The sequence below is a fragment of the Mauremys reevesii genome, linkage group 18 (assembly GCF_016161935.1).
Source record: "Mauremys reevesii isolate NIE-2019 linkage group 18, ASM1616193v1, whole genome shotgun sequence".
Taxonomy (NCBI): domain Eukaryota; kingdom Metazoa; phylum Chordata; order Testudines; family Geoemydidae; genus Mauremys; species Mauremys reevesii.
Genome location: NC_052640.1, coordinates 22588778 through 22615316, shown reverse-complemented (window position 1 = coordinate 22615316; position 26539 = coordinate 22588778). Strand labels below are relative to the sequence as shown.

Here is a 26539-nt window from a genome sequence, read left to right as displayed (position 1 = left end):
TAGAGAACCACTGTATCATAGAACCAGAGAGCACAGCTGCTCTCTGTCCAATCATGCATAAATTTTGAGCTGAATGCTATTCACAGGGTGTGCTCCTGAAACAACCCCAGCTGTTCATTCCGTTCTTCCCCCAGCCTTCCTGGGTTCCAATACCATTGTCCCCCCACTTGTGTGATGAAGTAATATAGAATGCATGAATAAGACACAGGTAGTCGTTTGTGAGAAATGAGTGGAAGGAAGCCTCCAGCTGCAATGATAGTCCAGAGATGACATTAAGGGGTGTGGAGGAGGAAGCCAATCATCCCTCTGCTAGTCCAGGGGCAATTGAATCTTTTCTTTACAATGAAGGGTGGGGGCTGATGGAGCTCAGCCCCCGTTGCAATGATGAGGACAGTTACCAGCCATACTGCACCATCTACCATGAAAAATTAGGACCAGGCGACCTTGATCGACCGGTCCCAAGCAAGTTGGTATGGTTACCAGTCCTTTTGCACTGCCCCATGTGCCAATAGGCTGATGATGAGGACGGGTAGAAGTCCTATTGTACCATCAGCCACCCATGGCGGGGTGGGAGGAAGGATGTTGTTGTTGAGTGCTGCAGCAGCGCGTCTATCTGCAGCATTCAGTACAGATACGGTGACATGTAAAAGAGTCAACAGAGGATTGTTTTCCCTTTAACTTCTGGGGGTCGGGGGGGGGGTGCGTAAATTGCCGAGCTATGCCCCGACCCACCGCGGACACTGTGTTTGACCCTAGAAGCATTTGGAGATCAGCCAAGAATGCAAATACTTTTCGGAGACAGCAGGAACTGTGGGATACCTTGCGTCCTCGTTCCCCCCTCCCTCCATGAGCGTCCATTTGATTCTTTGGCTTTCCGTTACGCTCGTCACGCAGCTGCGTGCTGAGTCTGTGCTATGCCGTCTGTCCGTTTATTTATTAAAAATACTTTGGACCAGGCGTAACGTAACAGTTCTTCCCCTACTTAGATGCAGGAGTCTCCGAGCGAGATAACCGTGAGGACGGGCACTGAAGGAGATAGAGAGCGCATGCTGCGTGAAATCTAGCACGAACCACGGACCTATGCAGCCGTGCTCTGGGAGGCAGTGCTCCCTGAATACCGCATGAAAGCCTCGCGCGGAAAAGTGTGCTATCACGGAGCACCCAATAAGGCAGCTCTCCCCAGGAACCTCCTGCTGATGCTTATCGATTAACGGCAGGAGAGCTTCGTGGAGATCTCCCAGGAGGATTTCTGTTCTATCACCATATATACAGAGACCTCCTTTTCACACACTTCAGATTCCTGTTATATTAAGAATAAAAGTTAACATGGTTAAAGCACTTACCGACTGCTCCTACCCCTGATTCAGGATCCGGGTTCATGGCCGGGGAGGGTTGGTAGGGGATCTCCGTGACAGTGATGAAGAGATCCTGGCTGTCGGGGAAAGCAGTATTGTAAGCGCTGTCGCCTGCCTCGTCCTCCACAAACCCTTCCTCATCTTCCCCGTCCGTGAACATCGTCGAGGAACTGTCCGTCGACACTGTCCCATCATCAGAGTCCATGGTCACTGGTGGGGCAGTGGTGGCAGGCTCCGTAGCATCCGTTGGCCGCTTTGATTTTTTGGTAGGCTTGTCTGGGGTCCTTGATTTTCACGCGGCGCTGCGTTGTATGACGGCTGTATCCTCTGTCTGTATCATGGCTTTGGAGACCTTCTCGTAGGTCTTTGCATTCCGTTTGTTGGAGCGCAGCTCCGAAAGCACAGACTACTCGCCCCCCACACCGATCAGATCGAAGAGTTCCCGGTCAGTCTATGCCGGGTCCCTCTTTCTATTCAGAGATTACATGAACTCCTCTGCTGGAGAGCTCTGCATTGCTGCCGGTGCTGCTGAGCTCGCCCCGATGTCCAACCACAAAATGAGATTCTAACTGTCCAGAAAGGAAAAGGAATTCAAATTTTCCCGGGTCGTTTCCTGTGTGGCTGGTCAGAGCATCGAAGCTCGGACTGCTGTCCAGAGCGTCAACAGAGTGGTGCACTGTGGGATAGCTCCCGGAGCTACTAAGTTCGATTTCCATCCACACCTAGCCTAATTCGAACTAGCCATGTCGAATTTAGCGTTACTCCACCTGTCGGGGTGGAGTACCAAATTCGAACTAAAGAGCCCTCTAGTTCGAATTAAATGGCTTCCTGGTGTGGACGGTTGAGCGGTTAGTTCGAATTAACGCTGCTAAATTCGATTTAAAGTCCTAGTGTAGACCAGGCCTTAGAAAGATATAAATTTCAAAAGAAAAGTTATACATATTTGCATAAGGGATCTTCGTTATAAAGCTGCACTTTAATTGTAGGCGTTCCTCTGGTGTCCGTCACTGTAGTAGCTGAGCCTCTCACATACATAACTGGATTTATCCTCATTAGGACCCTGTGAAGTACGTGAATGTCATTAACTCCATTTCACAGATGTGCAACGGAGGCACAGCATTTCAGCAGCTTTTCCCATCTCAGACACAGAGCTGGTGGCAGAGCAGGGGTCCCAACCCAGATCTCCTGAGTCACAAGCCAGCATCCCCATCACAAGGCCAACCCTCTTTGCAGCTTTCTCTTTTCTAGTTAATGGTTAGTTAATTCACAGCAGCGCTGTGAGGATTAATATTTATAGAGCGCTTTGAAGATATACAAGCTAAGTACAGGTATTATTATCCCTATTCTTCAGATGGAGGAACTGAGGCAGAGGAACTGAGGGTCCAATCCCACAAAATGGTGAGCACATCCTAGCAGATGTGCATTGCCCTCCATTCCTATTGACTTTAATAGGAGTGACGGTGCTCAGCTTGGCACGATCATACCCCAAGGGTATGTCCACGCTACAGTCAGAGGGCTGATTGCAGCATGTCTCCACATACCTGAGCTAGCTTTGATCTAGCTAGGCTCAGGTACCAATAGCAGTGAAGCCACAGCACACGGGCTTCAGCGCAGGCTAGGAACATAAGTATGTACCCAGGGACCTGGGCAGGCTTGTACAGCTTGCACTGAAGTCCAGGTTGCCATGGCTTCACTGCTATTGATACTCAGGCTAAAGCTAGATTGGCTGTGCCTACATATGTGCTGTTATCACCCTCCCTCCCCTGATTGCAGTGTGGACATACTGCCAGGGCTCAGGCTGGAGCTCGGGCTCTGAAGCCAGAGAAGAGGTGGGTTTCACAACCTGAGCTCCATCTTTAGCCCAAACCTCTAAACAGCTATTTTTAGAGTCCTACCACAAGCCTGAGTCTGTAGACCTGGGCTCTGAGACTTGCTGCCTTTTTTTTGCCATGTCCACGTGCCTTAAGAGTTGTACAAGGTGATAGTGAGAGTCCATGTTAGAACAAATCAGAATTAGAACTCAGGACCTCCTGCCTGGGTGCTTAGAACTCTTTAAAATCAGACCACTTATTTAGATGCTTAAATATGGACATAACACCCTAACTATAGGAGCCAGTTTCTTAAAGTTTAGACCAGTTGGGGTTTGTTTGACAACAGATTAAGTCTGTGTGTGTTCTGTAACCTCCTCTGCAATATTTGAATAGGTATTTATTACTGTAGTTAGTAGCAGTTGTCATTTATATTACCACCCTGCTTGTTTGTGCATAGTGCTTTACTGGGGTTTAAGAAAAGGTCCCTACGTTGAAGAACATACAGTTAATTGACTTTAACTTCAAGGTGCTGGTTCTCTTCTACAAGGAGCTACGCCCCTCATTTCCCAGTGGAGCTCACTTAGCACCTCGTAGGATATGTTCAGTACCTTGCAGGATTAGCTCAAAATTATATAGGTAATTCAATGACTAATAACAATAGACCATAGTGGATGGTGTCTAGGGAGAGGGAATAGGGCTCTGGGCAGAAAACTGTATTGATTATTTTATTGTATTTCTTGTGATGGGCTGTTTGTTTTGTTTAGTAGTTGGGCACCAAAGCAGCAGTGGATTAGTGGTGGAAAGGTCCTCAAAGGAAGTGAGTTTTGAGGAGGAATTTGAAGAACAGTGAGTTCATCTGGCACTCAGGGGGAGAAGGGCTATTCAAGGTATGGGAAAGCATGAGAGCACACAGTCACAATGGAGAGGTGATAAAGGTGATAACACAATGAAAGTAGAGATCAGCTGAAAGAGAGAAAAAAAGGATGGAGTGATGCTTGGACAGGCAGGTATGATGAAGTAAGGGCTTGTTGAGGATAATCATCAGCTTTAAATGCATCATGGTAAGGATATATCTCTCGTCAGATGTTAAAATCCATACTTCATTTTAAAGAAGATTAAGTTGTGATGTTTACAAATATGCCCTAAGAATGCTAATAGCATGAGCATAGGAATTTGAAGCTGGCCTTGGGTACAGTTTGTTAAAAGTTGCCTACTTTTCTAATTCCTGCACAATAATTTTGGATAAACATTAAAGAAGTTAGGTAACTTCTCATTTGTTGTTTATTTCAAAGCCAAAGAACAGAGACCCACATTTCCAGTCGTGAATAGTGCTTTGGTATAATATATTTCAATTTCCGAGTGCCCTACCTCCTGAAATGAAATGAAGTGCTGAACCTCCTCCCTCTGAAAGTCAGGTCCTTCTAAGGTGTCTTAAATTGGGCAACCACAATTGCTAATCAGAATCAAAACATGAGGCCAGTGTATGCAGCATTCCCTTGTAAAGAGAAGGAGCAGTGGAGGGTCCAGTGGGCACATTTTTATACCTGTGTTGATTTTTTTTTATCAGACCTACAGAAATTACTCCAGACCATATATGAAGATGTGGCAAAGAATTTCAGTTCAGAAGATAGTGTTAAGAAGACCAGACTGCACAGGTATGCTACATGATTGGATTCTACAAACCTAAGAGAGGCAGTTTACTATAATAGCGCTTGCACTGTGCTTTTTTTTTTTTCAGGATAGTTGCTGATTAAATTCAATATTCAGTGAATTTAGAGGACATTGACATTTCTCTGTATAGGTGACAGAATGGCCCATTTGACTGTGCACAATAAATGTTTATTTTCCAGGTGGACACTCAGTGAATCCTTCTCTTACAACAAACCATTTCATAAATGCCTGTATAAATAATCTACAGCAACTCTATAGAGAAAGAGGCCATTTTCTTCTCAATCTCTATTGAATTGTTTATGCTGCTACCATTGCATTTTCCACATGCTCCCCATAAAATTTCCAGTGAAACTTCTATCAAATGCACTCTGTAATTATCCCTGGCTTTTAGAAATTTTCACTAGAGTAAACAATTAGTGCAGATCAATTTTATTCATTCTCATCATGGTATTGAAGGCTTAGGGTCACTTCAAAGAACCTCAAACTGAACATTTTCCAAAACATAGAGCCTAATATTGCTGTCACTTATAGGCACTGCAATGTCACTGAGTCAGTGGCAGAACTTTGGTCTGCAAAAAAAAAACAAGTAAAGAGAGCGGGACAACAGCATAAACCACATTTAAACTTTGTCCTAATGCTACCAGTAATAGTTGTGAGACTCAGTGAGAAGGACCTAGTCTTGACAAGGCTGTTACAGGTGCTGTGATTTCTGCAACTCAGAACTGGAGTCTGTGAATTTCCTGGCTGCTGTGGGTGTATGGATTATGTCTCCTTATTAATTTTCAAGTGTGTTTCTGTCTAGTACTGTTTGTAAATACATATTGGCCAGATCCTCAGCTGGTGTAACTTGGGATAGCTCCATTGAAGTCAGCAGAGCTACATCAAATCAAGCCATCTGAAGATCTGACCCACACATCTTGGGGTTATAAAACCCCTAAGCTCTGCAGGAAGCCATGTCTCTTCTCTCGAGATTGACAATCAGCTCCAGCACCAATGCTCATGCACTGGAGAAGGTATATTCTGAACAGTTTCAAGGACATTGTCTTGCCTTCCAGTTCACCACCAGTATATCAAAGGAATGAGAGAATGAGCCTAACAGCCTTTAAGGACCAGGAGAGCATACTGGGACAGAGACCTAAAAGGTAGGAATGTTAAAAAAGACGTAGTATGAGATATACAGTCATCTTCGCAAGTGGAAAACAGCTCATAAAGTCACATGCATGAATTACACCCAGCTTGGTCTGCTGTAAGAGACAGGGGATTGGAGAAGCTGTATTATGCATCCCCAATTACTAGAGTTGTGCGTTTTCAGTACTGGAATTTTGGAATTACTTTGGAATTTTGCTTTATGGCTCACACTAACATTAATAGGAGCCATGCAGCTGTGGCTAGAAATGTACCTTTGTGCATTTACATTCACTGGTAATCAAGATGAAACATGGTTTAATCTCTGCACTTTCAGGCCAGCTAAAACTGTGTGGAGTAAGACCCATTTATTGTCAGAGGATGTCTCCCACAATTTGCCAGCATTGGGAATGTGACACTGAGACCTTATGGGGCAAGAATGGTACATGGAACAGCACTGATCCGCTCTCAATTATTCTAGTATATAGAATTATTGAAATGTAGGGCTGGAAGGGACCTTGAGAAGTCATCAAGTAAAACTAGACCATCCTGATAGGTGTTTGTCAAAATTGTTCTTTCAAACCTCCAATAACAGGTATTTCACAACCTCCCTTGGAATCCTATTCCGGAACTTAACTACACCTGTAGTTAGAACGTTTTTTTCCTAATATCTAACCTAAATCATCCTTCCTGCAGATTAAGCCCATTACTTTTTCTCCTACCATCAGTGGGCATGCAGAACAATTGATCACCATCCTCTTTCTCACAGCCCTCAACATATTTGAAGACTGTTATCAGGTCCCCCCTCAGTCTTCTTTTCTCAAACCTATACATGCCTGTTTTTTTTTTAACCTTTCCTCCATAGATCAGGTTTTCTAAATCTTTTATCGTTTTTGTTGCTCTTCTCTGGAGTATCTCCAATTTTTCCACTTCTTTCCAAAAGTGCAGCACTCAGAATTGGAGAAAGTACTCCAGCTGACGCCTCACCAGTAGCAAGGAGAGCAGGACAGTTACCTCCGGTGTCTTATATACGACACTCCTGTTAATACAACCCAGAATGATGTTAGCCTTTTTCGCAACTGTATCACATTGTTCACTTATATTCAATTTGTGATCTGCTATAACCCTCAGATCCTTTTCAGAAGTACTACAGCCTAGCCAGTTATTCCCCATTTTGTAGTTGTGCATCTGATTTTTTCCTTCCTGAGTGTAGTGCTTTTCTCTTATTAAAATTTATCTTGTTGAATTCAGATCAGTTCTCCAATTTGTCAAGGTCCTTTTGAATTCTTACCTTGTTCTCCAAAAGTGCTTGCAACCCCTCCCAGCTTGGCATCATCTTAAGATTGTATAAGCATATTCTGCACTCCATTATCCAAGTTATTAATGAAAATATTGACTATTACCAGAACCAGGACTGATCCCTGTGGGATCCCACTAGAAATGCCCTCTCAGTCAGGCAGTGAACTGCTAGTAATTACTCCTTGAGTACAGTCTTTCAACAAGTTGTACACCCACCTGATAGTAATTTAATTTAGATCACATTGCTCCAGTTTTCTTAGGAGAATGTCATGTGGGACTGTGTCAGAAGCTTTACTGAAATCAAAAAAAATCTGATCTACTGCTTCCCCCACCCCAAACCAGTAGGCCAGTGTGTGGTGTTGAGAATTATTTTTCACACTTAACACATGATAATTATTGTGTTGAATTTACCTCTGAAATTGGAAGGTGGTGGCCTGAACTAGAGGCAATTTGGGCCTATCCATTATAATTGCACTGGCAAAGTGCTCACTTCAGGGTCTCTTAAGACCAGAAATGGTGTGAGTTTGTCAGAAGATAAAAAGGGGAGGAATTCCCTACTACAGAGGGTGTTTCAGTAACTGTCTGCCAGCCCTATTCGACTGCTTATGTCACTACACTGTGTCTCATCTAAGAAATAGATGATGGGGGCTTCTATTTGAGACTTATTCAAACCCAGGCTAAACGATTGGCTTAATTAGCTATTAATTCAATAACTCTTGTTAGGCCATAATTCTGTTATAGGCAGGACGTGTGTATCTATGCAGCATCTCCAAGCTCATTTTTGAGTTAGGTTCTGATGGAATCTGACGTGTAATGTGAATTTGTCAGTGATAGGAGGAACAAGATGCCATCAGTCTTCCAACTCTCTCCCTTTGGATTGACTAACAGGGAAGAAAGGAGATCAAGCTGCCATGTTCTTCTCCTCCTCACCTTTCAGGAGCCACTGTCACTGTCAAAGCAAGAGGGAGCATACCACCACTGAGCCTCTGGCTAGATCTACTGCTGCCACTGAACCAGGAAAGAAGAGGGCCTGTGATGTCCCAGCCCTCCACTGAATCTAATTCCATGAATCAGTTTGTCCCAGTTTCTGTAGCCAGTCCCCAGTTCTGTGGTGGGTTCCACACTACAGACTCAAAGAACACAAGACATGTTATAATCTGACATTTACTGCAATATTTTTTCCCTCGGTCTGAGGTAAAGGGGAGAGAAATATCAAGTATAAATCTTATCTCTGGATGGCTCTGAATAAGTCTGTCATATTGGGAGTAATTCATCAGTGCCAGCAGGATGTTTCATATGCTGGAGAAGGCATAATTTGTACATTTTTAAGGATCTTGTCTTGTCTTGTAGTTCACTATCGGTGACTCTGAAGGATGACAAAGTAAACACAACATTCAAGTACCAAGAGAGCTTAACATCACTGGACCAGAGGCCTAAAAGGTAGCTGTAATTACAGAATCTAAGCATGTGGCATGTAGTATGCTCCATGCTATCAGCTTCACATGTGGAAAGCATATGGCATGCACATGACAGATAGCATCTTATTGTTATAAGAGCATGGTGAGTTGATGAAATCCTGCTTTCTGACCGTTACTGATTTCTTATACATTTTGTAAAGTATCAGAGGGGTAGCCGTGTTAGTCTGGATCTGTAAAAAGTAACAGAGTCCTGTGGTACCTTAAAGACTTACAGATGTATTGCAGCATAAGCTTTCGTGGGTGATGAAAGTGGGCATTCACCCACGAAAGCTCATGCTCCAATACATCTGTTAGTCTTTAAGGTGCCACAGGACTCTTTGTTATATATTTTGTATTATGTTTTCAATACAGTGCATGGGGATTTGCCTTGGGTTTCGTACTAACATCACTGAGAGTTGTGCACCTAAATTTCGATGCTGACCTTGAAAATGAATTTTCCATTTTCAAGCAAGATAACTCTGGTTGACATCATAGCTGCTTATCATCTCGGAAATCGTCTATCCCGGTGATGGTGTCTGGGTTTGCAAGGCATACTGTGCTATCTTAAGGGGTTTGTTTTTTCTTGCAGTTCACTATCTGTGACTCTGAGGGAGGACAAAACAACCACAGCAACCTTTAAGGAGGAGGAGAGCACAAAGTACATAAAGAGGCCTAAAAGGTAGATAGCATGCTGGATGCAATGCTCATGAGGGGCGTTCATGTGGAAAGCAAAACCCTGCTAGGGTATGTGTACTATTTGATAAACAAACTGCTCAGTTTCCATGCAGTACCATGTGGATTTTGTCATATGATTCCCATGTACATTAATGTGAGTTGTGAAGCCAAATCTATAGATTTTGCCTTAACTAATTACCCTTCTGTGTTTAATTCCAATACTGGGCAAAAAAAAAAAAAGCCTAGTTAACCTTACCAGTTGCAGATTAGATGAAAGAGTGTGAGATCATAACCATTTATTAGCAAAGAGGCTGCCTGTCCTCTTCACGGTGTCTGGTATTATTTGCAATTTGCAGTCTGCTCTTTATTTATATTTCATGTAGTTTTGTTTCTGTTCCCTGTTTTGGATGATTTCTGTAACTAACCAACATGGTGCAAATTATGAATTTTTCAAATGAATCTGCAACTAGAAATTTGCTGTCCATGAATATTTCAAAATTCAAGCTAGCAATTTGTGGTTTGTGAATATTCCTGCTAGTTAATCTCAAGCACTCAATTTGTCACCCCCAGAAGGATGAACACGAAGAGGTTGTGGATGTGATGAAGAGATTTGTTTTTGAATTCAGATGAATATTTGTAGACCATTTTTTTTTCTAGTACTTGTTCCGTTCTAAACCCAGCTCTGTACTCCTTCATTTGCATGTTTATGACCAGGAATGTCCTAACTTTTAATCATCTGAAAGCTGAGGCTTTCAATTCACATCACTTTACAAAGCTCTGTGTTCTGAGCTGCCCAGCACTGTTTCACAGAAATGAATAACCATGGTGTTTGTGTGCTTTCTCCTGCAGCTCCCATGCCAGCTATTTCATTCAAAGTAAATATAATTTGTGTGCTGAGATGAGGCAGAAGTTCTCTGCAGTAGCTGAAGAAGCAGCTTTTTGTTTGCATGACAACCTGGAGATCCTTGAACGGTAAGAACTTGGATGCTTGCTGTAAGTTGTCAAAGCACTGCATGCCTCACTTCTGTAATGTATTTAGGACATGCTCTCAAACTTTTTAGAGATGGGTCTGCTAACTTCAGTGGAGTGGTACCAGAGTAATGGCATATGGAGTATATGCCCAGCTGATTTTATGGGTACCCATGCAAGGATGTACACTCTGGGCCAGATATTCAAGCCACTGTGCTGAGATTTGTCTGTATGATTCCTAAGGACATTGCACAGAATATTTATCTTTACATGTGTAATTTACAGGCACTGGGAAAAAGTTCCCCCAAACTTCAGAGTCCATTGTCTTCTTTACATTCTAGCCAGTTGATTCAGTGGACTCGACGACGTTCAACGGTATATCTTTAATTAACGTTTCCAGGCTGAAGGCAGCCTTCCTAGTTTGTCGCACAAACCTCTTAAACTGCTGCTAAGGTTTCAAATTCCAGTCTAACCCTTGGTCCAAGAATCCCAGTCCCCCTAGCACAGCACATTTGGAGTGTTGGATTTACTTACTTTTGAAGCTAATCCTTGTTCTCCCAAAGAGCAGCTATTCAGTCACCCCAAATTACAGCCAATCCACACATGATCTGTAGGGTCATCCACCATCGCTATGTAGATCACTGTCCTTTCACATTACTGAGCAATTCTAGTGTCTACAGTTGCAGCCGCCTGTCTCATGCGTAGAACAAGTGAGCAGCCTTCTCCCAGGCCAGCTTCAATACTGGTCCATTGATCAGCCAGCATTAGTCATCCTTTCCTCTAGAAAGACTAAAATGTTTCACCTATGACTCATCTGAGCTCCATAGGCGTAGAAAATAAGAAACCTGAGATCTCTCTTCACATAGTTATTTTAAAGGGCAGTATCCCCAGTTTCTCCTCCCGCCACACCACTCTTACATTCACACCTCTACTGGTATGTTAGGTCCTCTCCAGAGTCCCAAAGTATTTTCTCTGCCACCTCCCATAAGCATCCATTGTGACTGCATGAAGAATTGACTGATTCTTGGCTCTTTCAGGATAAAAGAACAAATCGGACCCTATCTAATTACCTGAAACCATTCCACCTTCGCTATAAACTCGTAAAATCTCACAAACGTAGCAGGGTAGCTCAGTATTTGGATGAGAGGACTCTGAGGATCACCTAGATGTGACAGGAACTAGTGGTGGCAATTCAGTAGATGGCACTCTATTGGCTGAGTTTACCCTAAACCAGTGTCCCATTGTGGTGATGATGGGAACTGTGCTGCTGGAGAAGCTGCTTTTGGATGGGAAAAGAAGCCGAGATCTGGACTACTTGTGGTCATTATAACTGGATGGGGCTTTTTGTAGGATATGGCATATTAGTGCGGTATCCTGGACAAAATACCAACTCAGGTAATTAAACTCTGCCTATTCTCCATAGGGTTTCAGATATTTAAAATACTGTTCTTTCTTCCTGCCCTGAGTTATGTAGTATTGCAGTATGCTCTTAAATACCAGATACTTTACAACTAAGAGGTGGCTGCATTTCAATGTCAGATTATTTGATCCTTAAGTATATACTTTACCTAGCTCATTAAATTGATGGAGGCTTTAATTAATTGTTAGTAAATCATTCGGAGAGACTTAATTTATAAAGCACTATCAAAGCGCAAAATATTACTGGTATCTATGGCCTGAACATGCTCTATTCTTCTCATCTCATTGCCTTCCACCATCCTAGGTATCTTCCCAGCTAACGTTCTATCAGAATGTTAATTTTTAAAATATACGGTTTTAATTTTTTGAAGTTTATTTGTAGGAGGCGAGAGGAGAAGAGCTCTCAGAAATACCAATCTTTAAAAAACATCACATATTTTGAGAGAGACCTAGAAAGAATGAGACAGTGTGGCCTGAGAGCTGAAAGAGAACATGATGAAGATGAACGCAACTGGTAAGGAAGGAAGAGCTAAACACCCTCCCAGAGCATTTCCTCTAGGACCAAAAGCTCTTCTTTATTTTCAGATTTTTTTCTATAAAACCAAAAGAAAGTCATCTTAGAAACTAGTAAACCCTCTTAAATACCATTGCTCAGGGCTTGATTTTACCACCCTTATAAACACTGTCTAAGTGAAGATGCAGCAATGATATCCAGGACCAGATTTCACCTTGTGTTGCAAATCTGTTTGGTGAAGATGGGAGGAGAGAGGGTGTAAGTAGCCTGTTTCCATTTTAAAAAGGTCTGATGCCTCCAGACAACTCTGCATCTCCTCTCCATCTCCAGTGTATGGCCTTGTAGGAGGCATAAGTTTGCAAAACACTTTGGGATCCTTAGAATGACAGGCACTCTAGACGTCAGAGGCGTAGCGAGCGCCCTCCGTACCCTCTGACCGGAGGGGGCCCCGCAAGGAAGGGGGCCCCTAAAAGTGGCAAAAAAATGTTTCTGCATTGTAAGGGGCCCCGGACATATGTTCGGAGGGGGCCACGTTCTTTGTTGCTACGGCCCTGCTAGACGTATACATAATGTGGTGTTGGAAGTGAAAACTTGTGTTCCTATTAGCAATGTTGATGATGGAGAGGACTTTGCCTCCAGCCATCTACCCATTATGCACGTTTGAAGAACGTTTCCCCGCTAGTGTTTATAAACTGCACCCAGATATCGACTTCATCCTTCCCAGGGGCAAAAGGCCTCATCACCATGAGATAAGCAGGCACCTCTCAATAAAGCACTCCTGCAGAGCTCCAGCCTTTGATGATGGGAATTAGATTAGCTATATCGCACAGCACAGAAAATAGGGATGTTGTGTCAGTCTTCCCTTAGTAAATCAAGTGAAGTAAAGTGGCGGCAGATTTTTTGTTTCAAGAGTCTATGTTCCAGATGCTTATTTTCAACTGAGAATGCATTAGAAGCTAATGGTAGTCTATTTAGAAAAGCTGCATTTTGCATTGTAGCACAAACTCGCCCCACCTGCCTCCCAAATCAAAGGCCTGGTCTAAGTTTGGAAGCTGTACCACTATAACTGTTGAGTAGGGGTGTGATTTTATTTTACTGCTTTAATTGTATCTGTACAAGCCTAGGGGGGATGTATTTATACAAGTATAAAGGAGCCTTATAACAGTATCGCTATTCCCATGCAAGAATATCTGTTCTGGTGTAAAGCAGCTTTATACTAATAAAACTGCATCCACACTAGGGCCGGGTCTATACTGAAAAGTTTTACTGGAATACCCTATGGTTAGGGAGGGGGTGATTTATTATTTTTTAAGCAACATGGCTATGCCAGTAAAAGCTTCAGTGTAGGTGCAGTTATAGCTCTAAAAAGCCTGATCTACACTACAAAGTTTTGCTGGCAGAGCTCCGACAGGTAGGAGTATGGAAAAAATCTCACCATTAGCCGCGTAGCAGTGCCGGGACAACCCCTGGTGTAGACACAGCTAAGATGACCGAGTGCTCCTGCCAGCTTAGCTGATGTCATTCGGAGAGGGGGTGTCACTATGCAGGCAGAACTCCTTCTGCTGGCTTATGCTGCAGCTCCTCTAGGGGGCTCCACTGGTCTAGCTACACTCACCCAGGCTCGGTGTGTAGATTAGCCCCAATTTTGCTTATATTGGGGCAACCAGCATAAGCTGTACTGATTATAAGCACTTTTATACAATCATCACTGTGTCCACGCTAAAAGATCTTTGCCAATTTCACTTTACTGCTATAACGATATTGACAAAACCCTCCTAGTGTAGACAAGGCCTAGGGAGGTTGTACTACTTTACCTATACCAGCATGCTTAAAGTGGGATAACTTTCTAGTGCAGCATTTCTCGAAGTGGGGAAGAGGAGGGGCAGGGGTGGAGCCTTCGGGGAAGAAGTGGAGTGGGGGCGGGGCAGGGGATTTTGGGGGTCCCTGAAAATTTTTAAATTCAAATGAGAGTCCTCTGTTTGCTAAAGTTTGAGAACCGCTGAATAGACAAGGCCTAAACTGTCTCCCCTTATTGGTTCTGCGAAGAACCTCCTCTTGCTGCTGACATACTGTTACGTGTCTTCAGCTGGAGGGAGACCGCGCTTGCTGCTAAAGACTAGTTGATGTGCTGGCAAATTCCAGACCTGCAGAGGACAAGGGAAAAGCCACCACGCTTCCACAGACACTTACAGTCTGGAGGGATTGGAGACATCAGTCTCCAAGGCTGTCAAAGCAGCACTAAAAAAATTTACACAGGACATTAAAAAAAATGTGTCTTTTCACAGGAGCTTTATTGATATTGTAATGTATAATTCTCCTCTTGAGTCTCCATATTCAGAGTGAAATGGCAAAGATGGAAAGTTACAAGCACACTCTCACGTCAGTAAGATTTATCTCAGCACGTACTGGGGGAAAAATATGATGACAGCAAGGGGAAAAGGGACAGTAAAGAAAATCAGAAAGTGTGTCAGATCAGGCTGTGATTGCGTCGGAAAATCTATAGAGGCTAAACAAGAGGGAGGAGAGATGAGCAGGGCAAATCAGGAGTAAAATGGAAACATTTGTCAGTATTTTATTGTTTGCTTTCACACCAAAGGTTTGTCATCCGGAATGTAAATGACTAACCAGGGGATCTCTTTTTAATGCCATACAAAGGAAGTTGGGTGCACAGTCCTGTTAGCAATAGAAACAAAGCTGCTTTGCATCGTTCCCTGGCATGTAATGCTCAGTGAAGCCTCCCACAAAGACATTTTTTTCTCACATTCTGTGAGGGGGGGAACGGAGGGGCAAATAAATCAGGTAAGTCTGAGGTGCCCAACAGTGTAAACATCAGTTTCAAGGACATTTATTTCAGCTCTGCTCTGCTCTGCTCCAGGTTTTCCAGTTTGCTGTCCAGAATCCCGGACGCTGTGAAGAATGACAATCACACACAGAGAATCTTAAAGAAACTGGAAAAGTTTGGCAAGAACCCGGATATGAGAATCCGTCCCACCATCTTTCTGAAGGTGCTGAGTGAGCTACGTGCATGGGAGTTATGTTCTCCAGACATCTGTGCAGCCGTGGAGGTGACGAGAGTCCATCTGTTAGTGTTCTAATCCCAGGGGGGATGGAGAGGGTAGGCATCCTGCAGTGTGACTTACCCAATGGAAGGTTACAAAGATGCATGATTTGGGACAATGGAGCCACGTCCCTGCAAAACGGGGATCGTAATATCCACCTTTGTAAAGCCCTTTAAACTCTTTGGGTGAAAGGTGTGGCATAACTGAGAAGTATTAATGATTATTGTTTTGTTGGTATTTCATCACTGATTGTATTGGCTGCCAGAGTGAAAGTGACAGCAGGTTAGTATAAGTAGTTAGAATACATGGAGAGGGACATTCAGTTGTGCTGTGCCCAGGAAAGGCTTGTATTTCACAGATGTGATGTGTGCCAAGCACTAGAGAATAAGAAGCACACTCGTGAACTGTGAAATCTGCAGATTTATTTGAAGAGGCTTCAGCAACATGTGAATACAAGCTGGTCCGGTTATGTGTAAAGAACTTCTCAAGTAAAGGGCTCTAGAAATAATTTGCACAAGGGAAAGAAGAAAGAGGGAGAGAAGGAAAGGTGGAAGGGGAAAAGGAGAGGTTATGTTAAATATAGATTGTGGATGCTAAATAAGTAACTTACTGTAAACAAGGCAATGATGCCACCTAGTGGTTTCTGTTATCACAGCCCTTTCCTCTTCTGGTTACAGTATCAGCCGAAAACCCTCAACGGTAACATGTTAAATAATAACAACACACACAAGCTGCTCAGCGACATCAGATAAACTATACACATTAGAACTATACGCACCTAGACACAAACTAGACACATCTGTGTCATGAGATAAAAAGGCCAAGTTCTTCCAGCACCCAGAAAGCTTGGGGATAGTTTAACTGCACTTCTTGGTGACTTACAAAAAGGTAACCATTGTCTCCGGCGCCCTGCCTCGTGTAATCATACCAGAACCCCCAAAGTAAAGCCAGGGAGGCTCCCCTTGCCATCATGCACACTTCATGAAGCCTAGAATTCTCTGTTGCCTGCCAGTTATTCTGTATCTCTTTATCTTTGATAGCGGCGTCCACTCTGTGCCCTTTGCCTGCTCTTCCTTCACACTAGTGTTAGGAATGGCACCTAAATCATAAAGCTACTAATGCTGCTGATTTCTGTTTCCAGCCTCTTCTACCTTCTCCACAAGCATCCACAGAGGAGGGCCCTAGTGTTCCTTCTGGCTGGATCTGATAAAGGCAGTGGGAGTATTTCAGGAAGAGGAAAAACCCCATTCAGTGTCAGCTGCCTGACGGTGCTCCACACTAACGCTTTGATTCATCTTTAAGCCAATTTAATGTAACACAACTCTGGGTAAAGGAAAAGCTTTACACTTCATACAACCTTAGCTCTGCAGGTTTTAGGGTGTAAATAATACTGAAGATCATAGGGGCTTCAATTTTTAAATTAATTTTAAGTAACATGCACTATGATAGAAACTCGTATTAAAAGACTTACTTCCCTTTGCATTGTTATCGCACCAATCTAAAGGAGGTTAACATGCTAACAGTTTGCAGGCTCTGTGGTGGTTGTCCTGCAGTCAGATGGTATGAGTATCTGTGCCAAGGAAAATGCCTCTTTATTTTTCAGTTTGTGCGTGAAAATATTGTTCAGATGCCAGAAGAGGATTACAAAGCGTGGCTTCAGACGCGAGTCAGAATCCCCAGAAGAGCTCATAGTGCTCCACCCTTGTGCTGAAAGGTCAAAGGAGCTGGTTTCCTGGCCACAAGAGGGAAGTGCTGGTGCTTCGAACAGAGATCTGGTTCCTGGTAGATCTGCCTGAATGAAGGCTGGGGAAAAAAACATTGGAAACCGCTCCAATTGTGTATGCTGGGTCGCTACTGAAATGTGTAATTCCACAATGCTCATCTTAACACCAGCCCATATTTACCCAGTGACCACCAAGAAAGAGAAACCAAACACTGCAGTTCCTTTCCAGGTAGCCTCATGGCCCTGCAGCAAGAGCTCACTCTCAGGTTTTCATGTAGAATTAAGACAAGTTGTAAATCACAATGTCATATAAGTCCTTCAAAAACACGCCTCAAAAGCAATGGAGAACTGAGAATCAGCAACACCTTTTTATTGGCTCACCCTTTTCCATTATAGAACCTTCTGCTTTAGATGTTTCCATAGAGAAAACCGATCTTAGTTGTTACAGTCTGTTCTGCACTCCAGTTTTGCTATCTTGCCCTTGCTTTAAAAAAAAAAAATCCCCAGCACTGGAATATTTTAAGCTTTGAGCCAAATTCTTTCTGTGTTCATTTTTGTATCTTAGTTAAGATGTTTACGTTTGTTCTATACAAGTATTTTAGGAATATCCACGTTGCATTGGTTTTGCTGTATTAAAATCACTATTCAACTGTTCTGCATTCTGGGGTGCTTTTCTGTAATTGTTCATTTTCCAGTTGTGGTTGCCAAAAGCAGACAGATGTCTTTTCACCTGCTCCTCTGAGCACTCAGTTCTCATCAGTCCGCTGTTCTCTAAGAGGGTAGAATGACTCCTCCCCAGCAGGAGAGGGGACTAAAGAGAATATTACTGAGTTACCCCTCCAAGGAAATTCCGCCCCCCCCCCCATCAGTGCCATCCCTGGGCGCAGGAGTGCGATGACAGCACAAGGTGTTAATTCTCTGTAATTCCTAGACACTGCAGCTCTTCCCATTAATAGTAAATCTGGTGTTTTGGTGACTAAGCCTAAAATAAGAAAAAAGCCAACGGGGCCTGGGATTTCCAGGTCTTGTCAAAGCTTCCGGCAGCACATCTGGTTATGCAGAATCCTAGAGTTCAGTTCCACAAAAACGAAACCAGCCACAAAACGAAGGAAAACAAGACTAAAATCAGGATCCAGGTCAGTACGATGATCATTGAATGTCAGTAATGCTTTGTTAGTGAGCGTGTGATAGAATGGCCTGGCTATTTTCCCCTCCTTAGAATCTGTAAATATGGCTTGTGTTAGTTACACTGGGGTATCACTTCCGTTTGTATGCCAGTCATACTTCATTACTTGGCTTGCTGTGACATCGTGTGGTGATAGCTGATATTACATTCAACCTAAACCAGACGTAGGACTGGAGGGGAACTTCTGGGTTATCAAGTCCAGTCCCCTGCTGTCGCATAATTAAGGCTACGATTTTGTCACAGAGCTCACAGAATCTGTGACTTCCAAAGATCTCTGCGACTTCAGCCCCGGCAGCTGGGAGCTGCAGGGTCCTCCCAGTGCCTACTACAGCACCAGGGAGCTGTGAGGTACCCCGTCCACCTGAGGCAGCAGGCCCCCAAGCTCCCTGCTGGCATGGGCAGCAGGGGTACCCCACAGCTCCCAACTGCCACAGGCAGGGGGTACCCCACAGCTCCCAGCCTCTGCAGGGGACAGTGGGACCCCGGTTGCTCCCCGCCATGGGGCAGGGGGACCTTGGAGCTCTGAGTCCCCAATAGGGGGTGGGGGGCAGAACTCCCAGCCACCCAGCAGCTGCCCAGTCCCTTCCCATTTTATCATGGATATTTTTAGTAAAAGTCAGGGACAGGTCACGGGCAATAGAGAAAAAATCATGGAAGCCTGTGGCCTTACTCATAATCCCAGTCAGAAATGGATCAAGCTCCATCTGAAAATTACCCGTGTTGCCTGTTCCTCCCCTCCCCCCGCTACTCCTATTGGAAGGCTCTCATCATTCATCATTTAAGTCATCATTTAACCGCCAGTGATCTCCTAGCTAAGCTGCTGTTACACTGGCCAGCACCTACTGTTGTATCATTCTTTATTCCTAGCTGTTGAATACAGTTCAGAATTGGGGATGGCCTCGTGAGCAAAGTACCAGGTTCTGGCTCTTCCCTGACAAATCAGAAATGGAAACTCAAAGGCCCAGATGCTCCGGTGCAAATCGGTAAATCTCCATGGAAATTAATGGAACCACACGGGGTTACACCTGCTGAGAAGCTGACCTAAAGAATCTACCCACACGTCAGATAAGTTACTTCTACCTAGTGTGATTTGTTAATGTCTCTACAGTGCTGTGAATGTATAAAGCACTATTTCAGCATTGAATATTACAGTTCTTTAATGAAACTTTGTAGAGGAAACGAGGGCCCTTTTTAAGCATGGTTCTGCTTGACAATGGCTCCTCTATCTTTCTGTCTCTCCTTCTGTCAAGGGCTGCCCCAGCGAGAACTGGAGCTCCCCTCTCCTCCTTCTGTCCAGGGGATAGCACCCACAAGTAGGATCTGCAACTTCTCTCCCACTCATCCAGGGAACTTCCCTGGGTAGGAACAGCAGCTTTTCTCTTCCTCACTGCTGACAGCTTCCCTCTCTATTAATAGATGGAGAGCCTCACCCCTGCTCCAGCCCCTTTATGTCAGGTAAAAGGGCTGGGATGGCATGAGGGGAGACCCTAAAAGCTTTGAATCCAGCTGGGGAACAATTTCTCTGGTGCAGGAACTGAGGAAGACAGCCGTAAGACTGCCTACTAAGGACCCCCTCACAACCACTGGCACAGGGAGCATAACGTGCACGGGGCAGATGGGTGTGTTGGGATGAGCAACAACATGCAGTACTGTGGAGATTCTGGACAGTGCTCCAGCCCATAGGGCAGACCGGGGGAACTTGTGTAACAACATTGCGTAAATTACGCTGGGAGCTACAGAGCAGTGTAGGATCAGGAAGGTGGTAAGGACAGCTTAGGAACACTTTTTTCACCCTCCCTCTGCTGCACAACTGAGAGGCACAGCACAGAATCTCACACACTGCTAGATTTAGGGATGAATCATGTCAAATATCTGCCTATCAGATTTTTATTAAGTGCCCATCACCAGGGTGCCTGACCATGTTCATGCAGATGAGCAGCTGAGAGCAGTCCCTCCATGCAGACCTAGCTAGCAGGGCCAACACCTGTGGTGCACTCACTCACAACTGGTGTGCTCGGACATTTTAATGTTGAACATAACTCCATTTTATCATTTTAATTGAAGAGAGCAGCACTTGATCAATAAACAGAGGCTTTTATCTTAATCATTGATCCCTGATTCATAAATATGCAGCCTTTTAGCCGGTCAATAACATGGCTTATGCTTTTTCAATGTATGGTTTAAAAAAAGGCGGTAGTCAAAAAACAATACCCTGTCCATACTGAGATATGGAAACTGTGTTACAGCCACACCAGCAACAACCATGTTTGCAAAGTGCCAGAACCATGTGATGACTGCTTTCAAATTCATTTTTTGCTAGCATAGTTCAAGCTGCCGTGTGAGCAGAATATATCTCTGCTAGCTTGATCCATTCCAGCTTTGCCTAGTCATTGTGCTGTGTGTATACTACAAATTTATAGCTGTAATTTACTATGTCTGGTAGTAATAGTGGGAGCTACAGTGTAGACAGAGCCTTTAAGTACAATTCAAACACCTGAACTTGTCTGCATTTCTCCCTTAAGTAAACGTTATTTCTCAAAAAATAGTCAGTGCTTTTCATTTAATGTAATTATACTGAAGAAACAGTTTTTGTTTCTTCCTTAGTGCTTTATAAAGTTTATTGCCTTTTATGGGATAAGCTTCTGTGTAATCCTGATGTGTCAAAAAAGCCACAAGCTATATTAGTTCCCTGTTTAAATAAGCCTCAAATACCTGTTGTAACCTAGAGTTGCAGACGCTGTGATTTATCCCAGTTCTTGGTTCCATACTTTGAGAAGATAAATAATATTTCTATCAGGTTGCAGTGACTTTGGGGGATGGTTAAGCACACTTGATTCAGATCTGGATGATGATAAGAAATGAGGTTGGAATGACACTTGTGGGCTATGCATTGCTAAATTGTGGTGAAGCTGTCAAAATGTTTTGAGGAAAATGAACATGAGTGACAATAATCCCGTCTGATACGCTTTATGAGAATATTTTTTAAAATACATTTTTGCAATTTATATAAAGTTTGTGCAATGTTTCCAAATGTTAGAGCAGTTTTAGTCTGGCTGATAACTGGGAGGGATAGATTTTCTTAAGATGAGGACTTTGCTGCAAGAAAAAAAAATGGGATCACTAGAAGAATCAGTTTTTCAACATTCAGTTCTAAGTCGTATTGATTATCTATCGATGGCATTTTTATTACCATAGTGTCTGAACACCTCTCAATCTTTAAGGCATTTATCTTCACGGCACCCCAGTGAGATAGGATGGTATTATCCCCATTTTATAGCTGGAGAATTGAGGCACAGAGAGGCTAAGCAACTTGTCCAAGGTCACATGGGAAGTCTGTGGCAGAGCAGGGACCTTCCAGCTCTCCCAAGTCCTAAGCACTGAATGTCCTTACTCTCTGTTTGGGGATTATGTTTTGGGATTAATGAGCACTTTACAATATCAGCTAGTGGGGCAGTTGCTTTTAAATTCAATTAATACCGCTTTGTTAGCTAAAAGGAAGAGTGCAAACTCAGTGTGACTACTTATTGCATATAGAGGAAAGGTGATCTTGTAAAACATTGGACTAGCGAACAGGAACATGGGGTTCGACTCCTGGTTGTGTTATGGACTTCCAGTGTGACCTGAATCACTCTGTGCCTCAATTTACCCCATGTGTAAAACTGAGATAACATTTTGTTGATGCTAAATTAGTTCATGTTTGAGTTGCTCAAATAGTAAGCTAGTGAGTACCATAGAAAATCTAATAAATTGATATAATAGATAATATCCAACTCCATCGCCCAGCCTTACCTTCTGCTTGTTAGCAATTTTGAAATAAACATCTCTGTTCTGTTCTTGTAGGAAGTATTTGACTATACCAGAAAGGACACTAACCATTCTATTGTATCAATAACAATACTCCTTCTGTGTTTTATTTTAGACATAAAAAACAGCAGCTTATAAATACAGATTGTAAAATAAACACCTCTATCCTTCTTGAATATGTGCTATTTTATGGTAAATAAATGTCACTATTATTCTCAGGCACTGTGAAATAGGGGCATATCTTTTTTAATTGGAATTTCAGCAGTATGCGTCACCACTGTATTCTGCTGTACTGAAAAATAGTGGCACTGTTCTGGCATCTTAAAGCGATGTTGCTATATTTGGCTTTAAACATAAATAACAGCAATTCTTTTTTGCTAACACTTGTTAACAAATATCTCAGCTCTAGCATTCCAGAAGATAAAACCACAGGGCAACAAACTCCAGGACATTTGGGACCTGATCCAACTCCTGTTAAAGTTAATGGAAAGACCCCCAGTAACTATATGCACGTTGGATCAGGCCCTTGGTCATTGTGAGATCAAAAGAGGTGTAAAAAGACCAAAGGCCAAGCTGGTCTTCCCTCCAGCAAATCAACTCTGTCTCAGATTCAGTGCGACAATGGAGGAATCGATAAAGCCGTGCTGATAGCTAGGTAACAAGCCTGCAGAAAGCAAGCTGAAAAATAAATGCGCCCAGCAGTTAATTTAGCCAACCAACAAAAGAAACTGAACAACACAGAGAAAGGAAAAGGCAGAGGAGAGAAGAGTCTTAATTAATAAGGATGCAGCCTGTCAGAGTTCTCAGCTGCCAAGTCTTACCTCATTAGAGACAGGAAGCCATCTTCTCCTGGCCCTAAAAGCAACCTACAAGAGAGAGCCAGCAGTTCAGAATGAAAGGAAAGCGAAAGGGTTGTAGTTACACTGAGGTTTGGGGGTCAGCTTAGTCTAGTTCCTGCAGGATTCTCTTTGAGGTGTTTGATGGCAAAATCTGATGTCATTTTAGCTGAGTTACTTTTACCTGGCGACGCGACCTTCAGGCTGATAGCAAAAAAATGGGCTATACCTGGAACCAGCTAAAGCGAATGGCCCAGGATAGAAGACTCTGGAGATCTGTGGTTGGCGGCCCATACCCCGATTGGGGTGACGGGCATGAGTGAGTGACTTTTGTCTTTGGGGAGGAATGAACGTAGACTCCTTTTGCATTTTGTGCTTGTGACAGCATGGGAAGTCCCTCAGGGAGTGATTTCGCTGTATTTCTGAGTAACGACTTCTCCCTTATTTGATCGAGTTTGCCAGTGGGTCTTCCCTCTCCTTCAAGTGACTGAACTGTCCCTCACTGGCTCATGTGATTTAGCTCCACCTACTCGACCATCTGACCGACACTCGCTGAGGCAAAAGACAGGGAGGCTCCACCTTGGCAGAGCCTCTGTAGCGGCTGGAACACTGAAAACAATCTTCTGAGCAGAGGATTGAGGGCTGGGTTACGGCTGTTGGAGCAAGAGCTGGGTGAAGAGAGGAGGCATGGTGCTTGTAGAATGGGGATGCTCCTCTGCAGCAGGGCGGCTGTCTAGCCGGAGAGCAGAGTGCAAGAGGAGGCTGTATCCAGTGGTGCCAGTAGAAATCATTTCTTGCTGGCACGCTACACTCATGAGAGGGACACGGGGGAGGGGGGACCGCCCCATGTGACTCCTCCCTGCCCCACTCCCAGCCTGCCCCCCCACTCTCCCCATCCCCTCCCCATGATCCACATCCATCCCACATTACCTGGGTGGCGGGGCTCTGTCCTCCTCCTGCTGCACCAGAGATTTCTGCTGTGCAGCCCCCAGGCAGGAGGACATAGGAGCCGCAGCTGAGTAGAAGGGCTGGGGGCGGTACAGCCACGCCGGAGGAGCTGCAGGCGTGGGGATGCCCGGCGACCCCACCTTATGCTCCTTTTGCTGCTGCGGTTCCCAGGAGATCAGGGCTCTCCGGAACCACAGCAGTGAAACAAGCAGAACATGGGGTCGCCGGGCATCCCCAGGCCAGCAGCTCCTCCGGCACAGCTGTACCGCTTCCAGCCTTGTCCTCCTGCAGAGCTGCTGTACAGCCCCCAGGCAGGCCTCGGGAGATGCAGCTGCGTGGAAGGGCTGGGGATGGGCTCCTCCTGTGTCTTTCCGATACGCCGTACTGGCTGTAAATATCTTACTGGTATGGCATACCCGACCATACTGCTGTACTTGCCCCACTGGCTGTATCCACCCTCCTTGGAGCACAGCACTGTCTGCAAAGCTAATGGGGTCATCTTACAGGATGGCTGATACCATGGGGATTGAACCAGGGCCCTCTAGAGCTGCCTACAGGAGCTGCTGCATCTTGAGTGAAAGAACCAAGCCTCCCTAGCTAGGGCTGTAACAGACTCCTGCCCTGTGTGGATCAGCACTGCTGGGGAACTGTGCCACACTCCCCAGCAGATTTCGCTTGCACTCAGACCACTACATCAGACATCCTCTTCTTCCACCCACAAGGCAGCCCCTGGGCATCTACACTTTGGCTGGAATTTAGACTACTCTGGGGCCCGGTCTTGCTGTCATAAAGGTCAATGATAAAACTCCCTTTGACTTTAGTGGGAGGCTCATTAGCATTGCTCACCCTTCTGAGATAGCTGTCCCAGGAAATCTGTAAGCAGGGTTGCCACCTGCCTAGGTGTGAGCTTTCCTGGGATACGCAGGGCTGTGAGCACCTGCCTTTAGCGTGAGGAAGCCATGTCTGTGCCAGCCATGGGTCAGCTCGCCAGCTCCACCAGCAACACAAGCACTGCCCTCTGGGCCTTGCAGGTTACCACTTACAGGTTACCACTAGGCACACTCCCACCTCAAGCCCTCCAAGCGTCTCCTGGAGTGCCCAGCCCCAGTCACTGGGCACTCAGTGTTCACATATTCACTGCTCCCAAAGAAACAGCACACCCCAGCTCAGAACACCCCCTCCGCTTAACCCACAGCACTTAGATTTGTTCGTAGTGACACCAAGTGTAAGCTTCTTTAACAAAGCACAGAGTCAATGTCAGGGCTGATTCCCCACTCTGGCACTTGGAGTGCAGAAGGTGGGGGCCCACAAGGATTCTAAAAATTAATACTGGCCACTCCAGGCTTGTATTAAACTCCCAAGGTTACAGCTTTTCTCTGACCTTGGATGGGTAGATTCTGCCACCACCCAAGTGCAAAATCCTCTTTGAGAACCCAGGAAGGCGCACTTGGGAATTCCTTCCTGTGGGGTACCCTCATGCCCTTTCACACCCCACCCCTCCGGGGAATAGCTGAGAAAAAAACAAAGGAAATCAGCTGTTGCCACCAGCTAATTAAACAACATGTGCACAGACCTCTTAGGACACAAAATCCAATTCTGTTCCTAAAAAAGGTGAAAAAAATTAAAAACAAAAAGAAAGAAAATACCTTTGAAAACGTAGGCTTTTGTTAGATTTAAAAAACCCACTTACAATAATTAAGCATCAAGAATAACCTTCTTGAGGTCCAGCTTAAAGGTTACAAGCAAAACCAAAGCACCTAGGGTTAGCACAGAGGAGTCCACAAACCATAAAGAAATAAAAGAGAAAAACCTAATTGCGTCTTCCTAGACATTTCCTGATCTACTTACATATCTGGGGTTCAAATGAGTAGTTTCGAGGTATGAGCTGATGATTTTTCATACCTGGCCCAAAGCTTTTTACAGCATCGCTGCTCTGTTCCCTTCTCTCCGGGAGAACACCACAGACAGACAAAGGGGAAGTTTTTTCCCAATTTTAAAAAGTTCTAGCCTTTCCATTGGCTCTTTTGGTCAGGTGCCCACTCCCTTCCTTTTACCTATGGACTTTTTACAGGTAAAGCAAGTAGAGAACAACTACTAACAGGGATTTTATAGCTAACTGGCTGGCTGGGTGTCCATAAAAGGGAGCTACCCTGCCCCCCTTCATTTATCACAGTCAAGTAATAGCAGTTTAGAAGTATTGGAAACAAATGGTTACATATCAAATAAAACCATAACACACATTCTACAGCCTAGACTTAATTAACAAGATACTCTTATGTCTAATAAACGGCTGCTCACCCAATATCCCTGCAGCACTTCACAGCCACACTGTGAGGTAAGCATGCTGTCAGTTTGCCTCCTAGGTGAAGTATTCAGTGTCTCTCTTTGTACTCCAAGGTACACTGGACCAATCCTTTATTTTATTCATAAACAGGACCTGCCCCTGCTGTTTGTCTCTTCCTTTGGATTTCCTCTCTTGTAAATGTCACACTCTCTGAATTTGCACCGGGCTCAGTATACCAACAGGCGTACAATGCACAATATACAAATGGCCAGACAGAGAGGGAGGTGTCAGCTACCTCCCACCCGAAAGGAACAACTCCAAGGTATGTCACTTCCTGGTGACTTGCCTTAATGCCAAGACCTAAAGAGCATAATTTTTAGTTTAGACACCTAACTCCTTAAATA

The 26539-nt window shown here is 44.3% G+C and overlaps 1 protein-coding gene across 3 annotated transcripts in view; it reads left to right on the top strand.

The window, feature by feature from the left end:
- Positions 1–17732, top strand: part of CCDC60 (coiled-coil domain containing 60) — a 145373-nt gene extending 127641 nt beyond the window's left edge. For 2 of the 3 annotated variants that reach the window (XM_039505901.1, XM_039505898.1), the window contains exons 9-16: positions 4734–4821; positions 5893–5979; positions 8612–8701; positions 9308–9397; positions 10243–10365; positions 12164–12295; positions 15171–15360; positions 16958–17732. In XM_039505901.1, coding sequence (XP_039361835.1) covers positions 4734–4821; positions 5893–5979; positions 8612–8701; positions 9308–9397; positions 10243–10365; positions 12164–12295; positions 15171–15360; positions 16958–17065 — 908 coding nt within the window. In that variant the 3' untranslated portion in view covers positions 17066–17732. The remainder of the gene's footprint in view (positions 1–4733; positions 4822–5892; positions 5980–8611; positions 8702–9307; positions 9398–10242; positions 10366–12163; positions 12296–15170; positions 15361–16957) is intronic. The other variant, XM_039505900.1, reaches the window with a different exon arrangement.
- The last annotated feature ends 8807 nt before the right edge of the window (positions 17733–26539 follow it).